A 17,352-nucleotide genomic window follows, 5' to 3' on the forward strand; every position below is an offset into this window, starting at 1 on the left:
TGCTGAATAGTCTCAGACCCAGAGGCATACAATCCTGACAGTTCTTACTCTACAAAACCCACACATTCAATGTGTTCAAGACAGAGAATAAACTTCTAAAATGGACAGAAAGATAAGAAGACCTAAGTTATGGAGAACTATGCCTTCTTCACAGATAGGCAGACTCAGTACCTTAAAATGTACAAATTCTTCCCCAAACTCATCTACATATGTAATGGTTCTACTTTTATTTAATCGAATTTGAAAAGTTGATTCTACATTTGAATGGAAACACTCAGGAGGTCTAAAGGCAGCCAGGGCCCTCTTGAGGAGGATCAAGAGCATGGGTGGAGGGGAACAGGATGGGACTCATCCTACCCAAGATCAACACAAATCGTACTAGGACAGTATGATTAAAAACCAATGGAGCGGTTAGAGAACCCAGAAATCGGTCCACACATATGTGGAGCTGCCCATCTGAGGGAAAGATGGACTTATCAAAATTGTCGCTGTAACACCTGATTTTCCAAAGGGGAAACTTAAAGTAGGCCCTGCCTCATATTATACACAAAAATCACCTAAATGTACAAGGCAAAAATGATAGAACTTTTAAAAGAAAAGTAGAGCTGGCTTCCATTAATGAGATTTCTTATACAAGCACAGCAAAACAGCAACTCATGAGGGAAAATATAATAAATCTAATTACATTAAAGCCAAGAACTGTTTACCACAAGACACCATTTTTTAAAGTAAAAAGACAGATACTAGAGAAAAAAATACTGTGAAACATAGAACTAAAAACAGGAATTTACATACAGATATATATGCTCCCATGAGTCAACTACAAAAGACAACCAATAGAAAAATGGGTCCCAGAGTTAAAATACACACTTCATCAAAAAGGAAATTGGAGTGGCCAACAGACATGGATGGATGCTCAATATCATTAGTAATGAAAGAAATGCAAATTAAAACTATGAAACTATAAATAGACACGTTTGTTTGATGTCAGTATCTAAGGTTGGCAGGAGCAGTAGGAACTCAGATACTGCTGGTAGAAGTAAAAACTGGACAGATACTGCAGGTAGGAATGGAAACTGACAACCTGGAACACTGTTTAGCTGTTCCTATATTCTAACCTCATTCTTCCTGTGTACATACACTAGAGAAACTCTCACAGGAGTTCCAGAAGTTACTTACAAGAACATGGAGAGCAACGCTACACAGCCCAACATTCCATCCACATGAATAAGTAAATAGGGCTACACACCAACAGCTTTACAGCAGTGAAAACAAATAAACTCTAAGTGTACTTATCGACATGAATCAAATCCATAAAGATGCTGAATGAAAGAAAATATACTGGATGATTCTACTAAAAAGAGATCAAAAGCAAACAAAATTATACAATATATTAAGGAAGGACACATTCATAGGTTGTAAACTATAAAGCAAAGCCAGGGAATGATTATCACAAAAGTCATGAAACTGGTTACCTCTCGGGAGAGGGAGGAGGAGGCAATCGGAGAGGGGCACATAGGAGCTTCTAAGGAACTGGCAATGTTCTATTTCTTAACCTGGGTAGTAGGTACACGGATGTTCGCTTTATTATTACTATGATGTAAACTGCATGTAGACATTTACACACTCCATATAATTCAGTCAGACAAATTTTAAAAAGTCTTCTACAGGGAGATGTTTACTATCAAAGCAGCCAACACTTACCAGTGCATCTTCATAGGGCTTATATTTCTCCAACTGCTGTAGCGCTTTATTATAGTTCTGAATTACCGATTCCGGTATTGGGTCTTCTGACCATTCTTCATACTCTGCAAAAGTGGCCTCCATATCTATTGAAAGATGGAGTCAGTCCCGTGGGTCTTCCCACTGGGTTTTGGCAACTCAAACAAACACAGACTAACCAGGAGACTCAGGTCCCTCCCACATCCGTGGCCAGGGCAGCTCTTGTGGATTCGAATCCCGAGCTCTTCCGCGGAGACCAGACTTGGCTTTAGAACTCGTCTGAAAGCACAGTTCCAGGCAACCCTACCAACACTTCACACATATAACGCTGACCCTCATGCTCCAGGAGGTAGGTTCTGTTAGGATGCCCATCTTGCAGATGAAGAAACTGAAGCATGGACAGATTAAGCCCTCTGTCTGCAGTCAATGACAGAGCAAGGATGTGAACCCAGGCTGGTTGGCTCGGTCCTACTCTACTCACTATGCTGTGCTGCCTCTCATTGCTATGAGACAAACTCGCCTTTTCTGCATGTCACTAGAGTGTTCAATTGAACATCTGCTGTATAATTTATTCAATCAAATCCAAATAAATCAAACCACGAGGTGAAATGAAAAACACCTGGGCTTCAGTGACCTTGCCCAAGGCCAGAGCCTATACACTGCAAAACTGTGCTGAGCAATAAATAAGATGGCGTGTCCAACCTTCTCAAACTCCAAGAGTGCTTCCTAGCAATGCACAGACTCGCCGCTGCACAGCCACAGGTCTGGCTTTGCCAAAATGTTATTTACCAAAAAAGGAGAACCCTCACCAATCCCAAGATACGTAGATGTGAATACTCCCAAACCAATTCCCCCACAGAAGAATGAGATAAGCCCATGCTACTTCTGAAGAGAGAAGCCTCAGCTATAGATCTCTTGCCCAATGAAGTCTCTCCCCAGAAACATCACAGAACATTCTTCCCTTTCCAACAAGGTCTTACAATAGGAACAAAATCTCAGCTGGGAGTCAGGAAGTCGGGCTTCTTTACCTGCCTCTGACAGGTGGAGCACACTTGAGCATTAAGTATTCACGGGAACTATGTACCAAGCAGTTCACTCAAGGTGAGGGTCTAACAAGGATAAGAACACAGCCTTCTGGTCTCACAGGCACTGTCAGAGGTCTGAGGCCGTGACATAGCTCGAAGCATTCTGCAAACCCCAGCAACATGACGGTATCTCTTACCGTAGAGTGGAATCGCCAACTGCCGCCGGAAGAGACTGTGGACTTTCTCAAGCTGTGAATCAAAGGTTTGTTCCCGGTCAAAAGGGGAAAGGAAGCCAGCTATGGGCTAAAGAAGCAAATGAGTGATAAATAACAAACTTTGGTTCTTACTGTAAAAGTTTTTCAACCAATTTTCAGTAAAAAAAAAACAAAACTATATAACCTCTTACACATGTGCTGCTATTACATCAATTGCCGCATGGGATGCAAAAATAAAGGTACTCTCTGTCTTTATGCGTTTATACTGGAAAGGAAGCAAGCAATGAAAGAAATGTATCCAAAAGACTATCGTAAGACAGAAAGTTTCACAAAAGCATCGTTCTACCCAGTTTCAAAGAAACTGTTCTAGAGCTAAACTTTGCTATTGTTTTAAGAGAGAGGGTCGGGAAGGACTACTGAAGGAGCCAGCATTATAGGGCAAACATGCAGCCTCCTGCTGAAGGAACAGCTTGAGCACACACACAGTGGTAAGAATGCTCGGAGGTCAGGCTCATGTCCAGACAGTAGGAACAGAGCAAGCCACAGACCTCAGGTTCAGAAAGCTGAACAGGGACGTCACCTAGGTGTGACGAAAGCTGCTACTGAAGAGGGCTCCGCAGTGTGGCAACAGTAACCGCATGCCTGTGCAAAGAGAGGGAATGTTGCCATAAAAGTCTACACATCACAGTGTAAGCAGTATAGTATGATAGGCTCCAAGCTCCTCACAGCTGCAATTAGAAATGGGGGAAGGGAGAAGCCACATGGGACTAACCTCATTAGTGAAATTTTTAAATATCAGCAGTCTCCTGTGCTTTGAAGAACTGTCTTGTAATTCTATTAAAAACTACTGATTTTACTACCCACTCACTAAGAGACTGAAGAAGACTACTTTGTGACATTGGGCTTCAAAAACAAGTCACAGACACAGGCACTCACCCGAGCAGCTTCAACGATTGCACTTTCAAACTCTCGGTAAGCCTCCCAGAGGGCGAGTCCTTTGGTCATGTGTAAGCCGGTGGATGAGAGTGCCCTTTCAAACACAGAGCGCACTTTCTCAAGGCCCCCCTTCTGGCCAATCCCACCAACTGAGTACTGGCCGTACTCCAGCCAAATATTAGGACCTAGAAATGAGAAACACTCTTTAACTTCTGGCTGTGTTGTGGTTGTCAAGTCCACTTTGACTCACAGTGACCCTGAGCACAACAGATCAAAACACTGGTCTCCCTCACAACTGCTATGTTTGGGCCCACTGCTGCCGCCATTGTGCCACTGCCTCTCATTGGGAGAGGTCTTCCTCTTTATTGCTGACTTTGGGATACAGAGTACCCAAATTTAAACCTGAAACATGACAGAACTAGTTTACTCACCAAAAAAGTACTCGTTCACACTAAAAGTTAAGAGCATCACCAACAATCTCCACTCATTTGCAACACAAGGTGAAAAGATATTTTGCAAAAAGTGGCAGGTTCTCACGTCTGCTGGCATAGCTGCAGCAACAGCTTCCTGAATTTCCTTTTCTTTTCAATGATCCTTAAACTGGATTTGTTTCTAATGAAATAGCAACAACCACAGCTGTAGATCTCAACGATACCAAGCAAGTCAAATTTTTCTTGTCAAGTCATAACTTTTCTCTGCTTCTTGGGACCTCACCCAACATTACTGTGGCACTTTCTTATGGGTCCCATGGTGCTAGTCTAGTTTTACGGTGTTGCACTAACCAGGATGAAAAGCAGATGGGATCCAAGTGAGCTCGCTTTTTATTGAACATGTATTTTACTGGACAGACGAACTGCTCACACAGAGATGATTAGTGTTGCACAGTTTCATACACTCATCACAAAAATTTAAAAACAAACATATAAGTGGACCTGCGCAGCTAAAAACGGTGCTGTTCAAGGGTCAACTGTACATTCTAAACTATGTTCCTACTAAGTCAACAATCACTGAGCTGTCACTGCATCAAGTCAATTCCGATTCCTAACCGCCTTCAGGACAGAGGAGAACTGCTCCACAGGCTTTCCAAGGCTGTCAGTCTCTGTGGAAGCAGACTGCCACATCTTTCTCTCACAGCAGCAGATGGATTTAACCCGCTGACCTTTGGTTAGCAGCCAAGCACTTAACCACTGCACTACTAAGGCTCATCAACAAGTATCTGTTGTCAGGTGGTAATTTCTAAGGGACCATCAGTATAAAACTTACTTATGAAACCTGAAATAATCCAGTTATGAATTCCAATGAAAATAGTTACAAATCTGAGTCTACCTTCAGAATGATTTCAAAGTCAAGAATGTTTCCACAGTTGAAACTTGATCCATATTTAAGTCTTCTGGTCAAATTGAAAAATCTAAACTTAAAGCACAACACAATTCTTGGAACTCTGTACTCTAAACAGAGGTTCTTGATGATGTTAAACAAATAACATCAACTCCATTTCCTTGATCCTTTCACTTTCTTCTTAAACTTTTCTCATTCTCATAGTTTTAAGGCCAAGATAGCGAATTAAACTCTTGATGAATTAATGCACTGATCCTGACAGTAAACATTTTTGCCTATTACATCACTCCACAGGGATGGGAAAGTTATTTTCAAAGGCTTACACACAGACCTGTTAAAATACAAATGTCAGGAAGATCAAGATGCCAACTGGGGAGTTACAAGCTCTGCTGAGTCTTGCTTTTCATTGGGAAGCCTGTTTCAGTGACCTTAGCAAAAGTGTGCGAGCTGATCTGGTTTTGCTCATCAATATGGACTGCAAATAAACATGGCTATGAACTAGCTGCTGGCTCTGAGGGTCTGAGGGTCTTAGTGTCAGACAAGTGCCTAATTACTAGGCACAGCAGGAGGACGTGACTACACAGGAACACACTATGATGCTTTTGAACTTCTTATGAGTCTGTAATTATTTCAAAACATAATTTTTTTTTTAAGTTGTATTTAAAAAAAAAAAAAACTGTCTGAAACCTCTTAAAACCACCCAATGTATAAAGAGTAGCCATTAATCACCTAGAAATGCTAGAGAATTTTATAGGCATGATTATATTCATTCAATTACTACTAAAATTCCTTCCACTTTCTATTTTAAAACCAAATCGCTTCAACTGAAAACCATAGACAAAGATAAAAATAACTGAACTCAAATCTTTCTAGAGAACTGCCAGAAAAAAAGCTCCAAAGGCAGTATGAACAGTAAAGATGGACAAACGGAAACACAGAACCCCGGGAGGAAGGGAAAAGTACTGTCAGAGTGAGGGGTTGCAAGTGACATCAGGAAACGAAATGTGTTATAAATTATAGAATGGAACACTGGAACACTAATTTGCTTCGATGCAAACTATAATAAAAAGTTTACAACTCTTTCTAAAGACAAGACAAGCACTCCACTTTTCTGAGAAGTAACGTCTCAGGGTACAAGCCAGGGCAGGAGAGCTGGGGAACTTACACAGGTAATCCTTCACAGCCTTCTCAAAGAGCTCGTACACGTGCTCCCTGTCGGGGCCGTCCAGGGCCATGCTGATCTCGTCATGCAGCCACTCCAGCCAGAGCTCTACAAGACAAGAAAGGCCGCCATCACAGCTGCCCTCCACACCGAACGGCAGGGAGGGTGACCCCATGGAATATGCATGCACACATCCCATCCATCTTACACACTTGACAGTTCATGGCAAATCAATGTCTAACACTGGAAACAAGCACACAGAAGGTGGTGTGCTTTCCAATACAATCAACATGCTAAAATCAACTTACACCTGTTGGCCAGTTACTATTTTGCCAAGGACTTGGGTGTATTCTCTCACTACACCTTTACCACAGTCCTCCCCAGCAGGTACTAGTCACCTTAAGAATGAGGGCACCGGCATGTCCAGAGTGTCACTCAGCTAACAGTCCACACAATGAATACTATCGGGGAAACCAAGTCTTAATAGTAGTGACATGTTGTTGTTGTTGTTGTTAAGTGCCATTGAGTCGGTTCCGACCCCTAGCAACCCTAAACAGGGTTTCCGAGGCTGTAAATCTTTACGGGAGCAGAAAGCTTCATCTTTCTCCCATGGAGCAGCTGGTAATTTCAAACTGCTGACTTTGCGGTTCGCAGCCAAATTCGTAACCACTACACTATATAAGACACTCTTAACAGTAGTGACATAAGTAAGGGGTGTGGCCAGGAATGAACCGCATCACAAGTGAGAAGGGCAGAGCTGGACCCAGAGATAAGTTATCAGATTCCTGCCCAATGGATCAGTTCCGTACCCGCATGCACATGTCTGCTAACTAATTGGTGGTTATGTGCCATGGAGTCACCTTCCAACTCATAACGACCTGACATAGGGCTTTGGAGGCTATAAATCAATGGGAGCAGAATGCCTCATCTTTTTCCCAAAGAGCAGCTGGTAGATTTGAACTGCTCATCTTATGGTTAGCAGCCCAACTTATAACCAGCTATGCTGCCAGAGCTCTAGTTACTAACATGCAATGCCCACTTATTATGGAATAACTAAGGCAGCAAACCTTCACATTAAAAATGACTTATGGAAGGCAGACTTTGATGGCAGACTAGGCAGAAGGCTGTGCAGACACAGAAAACCAGACAAATGGATTCAGAGGACAGTCTCGGAACGCAGAGCTTCAGATAAACAGACAAATAAGTGTAATGAGAGCTTACCAGGAGAAAGATTTGGAACAGAAGCAAGAAAGGAGGTAACTACTGATTTGGGGCAGCCAACAAGTCCTGCCACAACCATTTTGAATGGGACTGAGTAGACAGAGGGACAAAAGAGCACTCCCATTGCAGAAACCTGCCAGCAACTTACAGAGACAAAGGTGTGAGTATTTTTAATTTGTTTTTTTTTTCTTTCTATGCATCTCCTCTCTGGTGACCAGAGATGAAAGCTGTAAGAGTAGACACCCCCAGGGGAGGTTCTGTGCCAGCTGGTCCCCATGGCTGGGTGTAGAACCAAAGGGGGAGGAGCTAAGAGAAGAAGCCAGCACCAGCAATTCCAATTCTGGCTGAGCCAGCCCTAGGCTGGTTCTCACTAGGAGAAACAGCTGAATGGATTTGGAAAGAAAAAAAAACCTGGAGTGATATCAGGAATATTATGAAATTTCTCAGGCAGCTTTAAAAGCAAGAGTCCATTAGGTGACGTTGAAGAATGACTTATTTTCCTGTGGCTGCTTTGTTGCTATGTTTTATTAATTTATATTATTATCATGTTATCTTTTTTTTTTTTTTTCCTTTTCCCAGTTTTATTGTCTTTAAATTTTTTTTTTTCAAGATTTTTATGACTTTTTTTCTTGTCTTACTCTTACACTTCTTGCCTCACCCGACAGGAGACAGCAACTGCAGCCATACAGCCAAGCTACAATCGCACCCTCTGAAGCCCCACCAATTGGGCAAGAGCCAGTTGCTATAAACCAGAGCAGCATCTCCAACCAAGACCTGATAAAAAACGCTCTGAACTGAGCTGTATGAGCAGTGAACAGAGAAGCCCATATCCTGATCACTACTTCCAGAAGACAACTGGAGAGTGCTTAAAAATACACCAACATACGTTCATCTAGTTAATACACCACTACCACAGTGCCTAAAAAGCAGCAGAAAATTTATGTCACATGCAGATACAAGACAGAGAAGCTCATACACATAACCAAGAGAAAGAGCAAGAAAGTGATTTTGATGGAGAACAGTCTTTGGAATTACCTGAAAAAAGAATTCAGGAAAATTATATTGAGGCTCATCCAAATGTTCCACCACAGAAAGGTCAAGAAAAATAAGGAAAAAGTCAGAAAAGCATTACAGGAACAATCAAACAAAATAGAGATAGCATTGGAGACAATACAAAACCTGCAAATGGAAGTCCAGATGATCAATACTAAAATAGCAGAAATAGACAATACACTGAAAAGGGCAAAGGAGGAGAACTAAAATGGTGGAAGCCAGAATTAGCAAACTTGAAGATAAATCTCTCAATACTACTAAGATAGAAGAACAAGCAGAAAAAAGACTGAAGAAATCTGAAGAAAGCCTAAGATTCATGTGGGACAACATGAAGAGGAATAACCTATGGGTGAACTGGAATTCCAGAACAGAAAGAAAACCACAGAAAAGATAGCAGACAAGCTGCTGGAAGAAAATTTCCCTAACATCTTGAAAGATAAGCATTCAAGAAGCTGAACGAACCCCAAGAAGGATAGACCACAAAAGAAAACCACCAAGACAGATCATAATCAAACTCTCCAAAATCAAAGACAAGAATCCTAAAGCAGCTCAGGACAAAAGAAATGTTACCTACAAAGGAAATTCTGGAAAAAAAAAAAAAAAAAAATTGCCAACCAAGAAGCATATACCCAGCAAAGCAGTCAATCAAATATCACGGTGAAATCCGAACATTTCAGGATAAACATAAATTAAGGGATTTTGTAAAAGCCAAGCCAACACTTCCAAATATATTAAAGGGAGTTCTTTGGTCTGAGGACTAATAAGAGCAAACAAAACCAACCAAAGCTTCTATGTGGCAACACCACACGGAATTCAGTCCAAATATGGAAGAGTCTAGAACAGAACAAAAATACAAGACTGAAAATAGGGGATCTTGGATGTCAGTCTATGATCAGAACAACTACAAAGTAAAAGTAGGGAAAAGTACAGTAACAAACATCTAGGTGACCTAGCTTGGATAGCTAATTGACAAGAACTTGACCAGATGAAGATAAATTCGATACACAGAGAGCATAAAATGCTACAATTTGATGTATACAATTTGATGGATACAGCTGCTCAGAATTCCAACCAAAATGGACGGATTCTTCTTATCAGGGATCAAGCTTGTCTCCTCAGTATACAACCTGGGTTGATAATGGCAAGCAACTTAGACATTGGCTATGAAAAATGGCATACTATATAGGCAAGAAGTGGCTGGCTTACAAGCTTTCACAGGTGTGCTTAGTTTCAAAATGAAAAGGGTAAGGCAGAATCCCCACTGAATAGTTTTCCTCTTTTCCAGATGGACCCGGTGAAAAGGAATGGAGGATGATGATGATAGGATTTTATGATTCAATTGACAGTAATTGTTAGCAGAATTAATTGCAATTGCCACAACTGTAAATGTAGAAGATGTGTAACTGAAAGGTGGGAGTCGTTAACCTTTCATTTCAGAAACAGAGGACCCCAGGACCATCAAGAGGGAAGAGCATGAGTGGAGCATGAGATCCCAACCAGAAAAGCGGTGACCGCAGAGACTGTAACAGAGGCAATGGTATAGAGATAGAGCAGCTGAGGACTCTAGGCCCGTGCACTGAGAAAGGCTGTGTGCCTGCCAGCAGGAGGCTAGCTTGCAAAATGTGCCCTTTGGACATTTAAAAGAATATGCATCTTTTATATGTGCACATCAAAAAAAAAAAGGGGGGGTAGAAGTAAATACCGTTAACTGATGGTATATGGAGGCGATTGTAATCACTGTAATTAAACAAAGTACGATTCATTGAACGTAAAACTGATTACTTGCCTTGTAAACTTTTATTCAATTCACAATAAAAACTAAAAAAAAAATGACTTACGAACATTTAATTATAATTTAGAAGCTAGGTTCTGGTTCTGAGAAAACAAGTCAAATCCAGAATACTAGAATGCACAGTTGAGCAAGAACAGGGAAATAACTAATTAGGCAGAAAACTTTTGTCATAATGTATAATAACAAAATAAGGAATCTAGCTATGAATCACCGATGTGTGATTTTGCCAAAATCACTTTGCCAAAAAAACCAGAAGAAACACTGAAAACAAGAGACTCTGAATGATGGTTTTCTGCTTTCCATGACACCAGATAACCCAAAAGGAGCCCCGGCAGCATAGTGGATAATGAGTTGTGCTGCCAACCACAAGGTCAGTAGCTGGTATCTACAGCCACTCTGTGGGAGAAAGATGAGACTAGAAAGTAAAGATTTACAGCCTTGGAAAACCTATTGAGGGTCGCTATGAGTTGACCACCACCACCAGACGACCCAAATGCTCTGTAAACTGCATAAGAAAAGCAGGCTGCCAGGTGCTACCTTCAGTCAAAGGAAAGATCTCGCTCATCTTCTGACGAGCCATCCTCACTTTGGTGAGCTCTCCTTCCAGCCGCAGCAGCTTGATCAGATCCACGTGACAGTTGTAGTCATAAACGTTGATAGATAGCTAGAAGGAAGAGACAAAAGTTGACACTTCAATGCCATTATCAAAATAACGTACCATCTTGTCACCACCGGGTGACAAGGCACAAGGTACAATCACAAAGTAAACATACGACCCAGGAGAGCCCTAGAAGCTGTCACCCTCAGACAGAAAAGGACAAAACAGTGACAGAGGCAGCTGTTTATAAAGAAAATAAAGCTCCGTCAAATCGCTAAGATTCCTTTACAGCACACTTAGATTCTCACAAAAGTTAAAAAGGCATTCTAATGAAATGAATAAATGACAAATTGGTGACCTTGGGCAAATCCCTAACTTTTCTAAGCCTCCATCTCCTCATCTATGAAATGGGGATATTGCTGTTTTCTCATATATGAGCTGGCTTTATATTACTAGCTCCTTATACATGAGCTGGACTTTAAATGGTATTTTGGAAAACTGCTTAGCACAATGCCAGGGGCCTAGCAAGAACTCCTTGATTTTACAAACCAAACAAATAAGATGAAACTGCCTACTGAATAAACAAAGTATATGCTGAAGCTGAGTGACAGGCTCTAGAAAAGCTCATTTTTATGTTTGAGCCTCTTCAAAATAAACATCTTGACAATAAACTAACTTTTGACGAAGCTATCACAACCACTGCAAAGCTGAGGAGTAAATGAAGTCAATCACAGAACAGCAAGCATTGTATGGTCTCATAGAACTGAAATAGTGAGAGCAGGTCAGTGTATAGAAACCAGCTTAGTGGTGGTAATCAGGAAGGGGGAACAGGAACTCAACGCTTAGGGAACAAGGAGATCTGGAAAGGGTGACAGTATACATTGAGAAAACATTAAGGGTCATGGCTGAACAACATGGTAACAGGATTCATGTGACTGAACTGCATGTGAAGACTTTGTTGAAATGTCAAAAGTTTTGTTACATATATACTTGTCACACCTGCAAAAAGCTAGTACACAAGGGAACTACAGGAAACTTACTGAATTTATTACTAGCAGAATTACTTTGAAAGAACTGCTAGAGGAAGGCCTTCAAACAAAAAGGAATAATAAAACCAAGAACTCTTGGGAATACTAGGAAAGAACACACACCGGGAAAAGATGAAATAGGATCAGTACAACAGATGATCCTTCCCATGAGTTTTCTGAATAGGATGGGATAAGTCAAACAAAACTTTTAAGATCATCTGACACCCTAAACAACAATATTTAAAAGCAGGGAAGGTAAAGCGATCTAAATGGACAGTTTCCACGCCTCTGGTAAAACAGTGATACTGCGGTAAGTAAAATATGTATACACACATTGTTAATACCCAGAACAAAAAGTTGCATGAAGAAAAACACTCAGAAGCACTATAAATAAATCAAGATGGGATCCTAAAATATGTTGATTTAATTTACAAGAAGGCAAAAAAAAAAAAAGGGGGGGGGGAATGAGTTAACAGAACAAAACAAATAATAAAATGGTTTTAAGCTTAACATTTCAATAATTGCCTAAAGTGCAAATGGTCTAAATACCTAATTAGAAGGCAGAGAATGGCAAATTAAAAACAAAAAACTGCAAATCCAATTATATGTTGAAGACAGGAAAACTCACTTCAAATTCAACATAGTTAAGTTCAAAGTAATAAGATGGAGAAAGATATACTACTCAAACCAAATGTACTGCTGTCAAGCAATTTTGACTCACACTGACGCTATGGGATAGAACAGAACTGCCCCATAAGGTTTCCAAAGGACCATTAAGTTAGCAGCCAAGCACTTAACCACTGCACCACAAGGGCTCCAAGCAAACATTAATCCAAAAAAAAAGGAGAAATAGCTTTAAAGTAGACTTCAGAGCAAAGAAATTTAGTAGAGACAAAAAAGAAACATTACATAATAATAAAAGGATCCACCTGCCAGAAAGACCTAACGAACCCAAATGTGTATGCATCAACTTAAAAAACAAAAACACAACTCCATACAACAGAGCCTCAAAATACATGAACGGAAAACTGATCAAGCTGAACGGAGAAATAAACACACCCACAATTGTATTTGAGGACTTCAACACCCTCTTCTCAGCAAATGCCACTATGTCAATTAAAACTCTTGGTGGCGTGACCCTGTGTGTATCCGAGTGCGCCATAGGATTTTCAAGGGCTGTTTTTTGTTTTTTGATTACCAGGTCTTTCTTCCAAAGTAACTCTGGGCGGACTTGAACCTCCAGCCTTTTAGTTAGCAGCCAAACACACCAGCAGATTGCACTACTCAAGGACTCCCAGCAATTGATAAATATCCTGGATAAAAATAAAAAATAAGTATAACTATACCATCGACCAACAGGATCTAACTGAAAGAGAGCTCCCTAGCCAGCAATGGCACAATACACTTCTCTCCAGTGTTCACAGAACATTCAAGAGAAACTACATCCTGGGCTACAACAGAATGCACAGCAAATTGAAAAGAAACAATATCATAAAAAGTATGCTTTCTGGCCACAATGGAATCATTCTAGAAATCACCAGTGAATGGGAAAATCTCTAAATGGGATGGAATTAAGAATACACTTTTAAACAGTCTATGAAATCAACAGACAGTCTCAAAGGGAAAAAAAATGGGTCTGAATGAAAATGAATGTAGGACAGACATATCAAGACATGTGGGATGAAACTAAAGCAGTACCAAGAGGGAAAGGTACAGAACTAAATGCTCATACATGAAAGGAGGGAAAGTCTCAGTAATTTAGATCCCTACCTCAAGAAACCAGAAAAACAGCAAAAGAACCTGAAACAAGCAAAAGGAAGGAGATAAACATGTGTCTGTGTTTGGAGCGTGCAATGTGACAGGGCAAGGTTTCCACAGGCCTGTTTGAAAGTTACTCATCATTATGCTGCTCCCTCATAAAGGCAAGAACAACAGATTGTGGGGTTAGTAAGAAATTGGAAGTTTGAGAAAACTGGGGAAATCTATTTCTAATCTTTAAGACTAAGATGATAAAGCCCTTCAGCTATCATTACCAGACGCCAGCCTGTGTGGTCACCTTCTGCGCTCCTCAGTCACCTGAGGCAAGACAGGCAACGGGTGAACTAGTTAGCCAGATTTCCACACAAACTTCCACTCGGATCCCTCCTCTTCTACTAAACTGTATACCTTCATTAAGGACTTATTCTCTGGTTCTAAGCCTCCTCTTCCTACTATAACAAATGATTCTATTTTCCCTACCTCATAAAACAGTGATTCAGGTCAAAGTGAGTGAATGGCTCAACAAAAGGCCTGTGGCTAGAAGTCTTTAAGAACTGATTTCCACATAGATAGGGACCCAGTCATATGACTGAGTGAACTTCAGCATACTAATTTATAAAAATGAGAAATGGCAACCACCTGCCTACTCCACTTGGTTCACCTGACCATCCGATTCAACGGCAAGTCAAACAATAGATGACATCACTATTTTATAACTTAACAAAAAATAGTGTCAAAAGGGACACCCAATGAATGGGTTTACAGGTAAGCATGAAGAGTTCAAATCCCACTGAGTGATTCTGAACCAATTGTTTTGCTCAACTGTTTGTTGTCTCTCCTCATCTGTAAAATGCTCAATCTCTTAGGTTTGTCCCTCCAATTCCACTCCACCACCCCTTACACATCAACTGGGCTCTCTGGCTTCCAGTTGGGTTTGCCCAGTGGGAGATACCATCAGAGGTCTGCAGGAAGAGACGGAGATAGCAGGATTTCTTCCTCCACCTGCTTCCTTCCTCTGATGATTCTCAGATGCCCTCTCCACATTATTCACTCCACTCCAGTCTTAAGAGTAACCATCAAGTCCTGGTGTGACCAGCTGTGGAGGACTAAACCTTTGCTTCTACTTCCCTTTCCGTACCATCCTAAATTGAGGGCACCATCTATTTCCTTCTGGGAACCTGAATTACACAAAAGAAAATGCCACCTACATCTCACCAGATTGTTTTACAGATTAGAGGTCATGTTCTCACTAAGTGCCAGGCATGAGGTTATCATTACTGCTAAGGCAATTTGATAAGGTAGGAATCACTGCTCTTAATTTATAGATGAATTTACAAATTTGCCCAAGCACACACAGCTGTGGAACTGAATCCTCCAGCTAGGTCATCATAATCTTCCCGTTTCTGTTTTCCTCATCGGCATTCCTAGAGGAAAACAATGCCGTTTTACAATGAAGAATTACGTTGACTGTTGAATGCAGTGTGGTGACGCGCGGAAATGCTGGAGTCGAATCAAAATTCAAAGCCTGCCTCGCTACTTGCAGGGAGTGTCGTCTAGAGCCAGGGACCCTCCCCTCCACGAGCCTCAGTGTCGTCGCCTAAAATAGGGATAAAGCTAATTCATTTACTGAACCGTTGCGAGGATTCAATGGCTCTCACTTAAACAACTGTAAGCGCTCAAATCACAGCAACTATAAAAACGAATAACGGTTTTGTGGCCTTGGTGGCTTTATTCCAGCTGAGATCAAGGAAGCATCCCGGGTCCCGGCGGCAGAGGGGCGGGCCAGGACCCGGGGGATGAGGGAAGGAGCCCAATGCCCACCTGCTCCTCCAGCCGCTCTATCTCCAGCTGGTTTTTCTCTTCCTCTTCGTCGTACTCCCACTCGTACTCCCCCGGGGAGCTCTCAGCCGAAGAAGCCATGGCGTACTCCTCGTCTCCATCACTCTCACTCTCGCCCTCGCCTTCCTCCTGCGGATCCCACCCTGGCCCTATGGTTTTGTGAGTCGCAGCAGAGACAGCCCGCGGTAACACCTTCCTCCTCGTCCTATTATCTTTAACCTTATCCTCCTCTCCCTCAGCCTGGGGCCCAATTTTAGGCTCAGCCTCCGGTTCTGAAGCGGAGGATGCAGCAGCCGTCGCCATCTTGAGTCTCCAGTGCCTTGGGGCCTTCGTTCGCTTGCCGAAGACCGCCAGAAGTAGAAGCTGCCCGCGGCGTGCGCCTGATCAAAACCCCTGCTCTTTCGTCATCAAAATGGAAACTGCGACTTCAGATAGCGGAGACATCTCTAAATACACGCAAATATAGTTGCTTTTATATATTAGTAAATTATCTCGTCAGAAAAATATCTCAGTAATATGGCATGTGGTCCGTCACAACTTCAGACAGACGTTAGATCTTTGGGCAGGAAGTGGAGGCCATAGAGGAAGTCATGGAGTAAGCGTGAAGATTGTAGTTAAGGGTTTGACGCCATCTTGAGTAGGTCAAAATACCTCGGAATAAACGCATTACTGTCTATTGTTATCTGGCGTGGTTCAGTTTCCCCAGCAACCGAGACTCAAATGCAGAGAAAACTCTCAAGTCCTCGGGGAAGGATCGGTCGCACTATTCACGAGGAACAATAATTTTCCAAAGAGATTTATCTTCTTATGTAATGAATGACTAGTGCCTAAAACCAAGAACCAAACCCGTTACCATCGGTGGAGCCAGAAACACAAGTAACCCTGTAGGACAGAGTAGAACTGCCCCAAAGGATTTCTAAGGACACAGTCTTTAATGTAGCGTCTTTCTCCAGCAGAGCTACGGGGTTCCAACCACGGAGGACGGTGGCTTTGTGAGATAAACACTGGACTGTGAACCACAAAGTGGGCTGGTTGAGCCCAGTGGAAGAAAGAAGAAAATTTTCTGCTCCCCCAAAGATGTAAAACCTTGAGTCACTATGAGGCGGTTAACTGGACCGCACTAAACAATCACCTTTGGTCAGCAACCAGAGTGCTGCTGCCGCTGCTCTACCGGTCTCCTTGGCTGGTGCCTAATGAGTGTTAAGTACACAGGAGTTTTCCAGTTTTGTAAAATATTCTACAAACCAAATATGAATTCGTTACATTACTACGAATTTATTTAAAAACTAAATTGCCAGGCGGCATTGTGGATTAGGCGTTGGACAATGTAAAAATTGCAGTTCAAACCACCAGTTGCTGCTCAAGGAGAAAGAGGCTTGTCAGCTCCAGGAAAGATTTTAGAAGCCTACATCGGGCCGCTCGCTAGAAGTCGGAATTGACTCAATGGCAGTGCGTTTGGATTTTGCAGTTGCCAGGTATTGACACATAAATGTTGATAGTTTGCACTTGTTCTGGTGTGGCGCCAGTAGGAAAAGCACAAGGTCGGTTTGAACTGCAAGGTCGGAGGTTCAAATTCACCAGCCACTCCTCGGAAACCCTGTAAAGGGTTGCTGTAAGTGGGAGTCCTGGTGTGCCACTGTGGAGTTAATTTGCCTGCACATAACA

At 41.9% G+C, this 17,352-nt stretch overlaps 1 protein-coding gene across 1 annotated transcript in view; it reads right to left on the reverse strand.

The window, feature by feature from the left end:
* SART3 (squamous cell carcinoma antigen recognized by T cells 3) overlaps positions 1-16,010 on the reverse strand; it is a 29,431-nt gene extending 13,421 nt beyond the window's left edge. Inside the window, exons 1-6 of the mRNA XM_006870428.1 lie at positions 15,670-16,010; positions 11,002-11,128; positions 6,402-6,506; positions 3,899-4,083; positions 2,945-2,996; positions 1,705-1,829 (exon numbers count right to left, since the gene is read on the reverse strand). Of these exons, the coding sequence (XP_006870490.1) occupies positions 1,705-1,829; positions 2,945-2,996; positions 3,899-4,083; positions 6,402-6,506; positions 11,002-11,128; positions 15,670-15,990 (915 nt within the window). The 5' untranslated portion in view covers positions 15,991-16,010. The remainder of the gene's footprint in view (positions 1-1,704; positions 1,830-2,944; positions 2,997-3,898; positions 4,084-6,401; positions 6,507-11,001; positions 11,129-15,669) is intronic.
* Between the last annotated feature and the right edge of the window lie 1,342 nt (positions 16,011-17,352).

The sequence above is a fragment of the Chrysochloris asiatica genome, unplaced genomic scaffold (genome assembly GCF_000296735.1).
Source record: "Chrysochloris asiatica unplaced genomic scaffold, ChrAsi1.0 scaffold00142, whole genome shotgun sequence".
NCBI lineage: Eukaryota > Metazoa > Chordata > Mammalia > Afrosoricida > Chrysochloridae > Chrysochloris > Chrysochloris asiatica.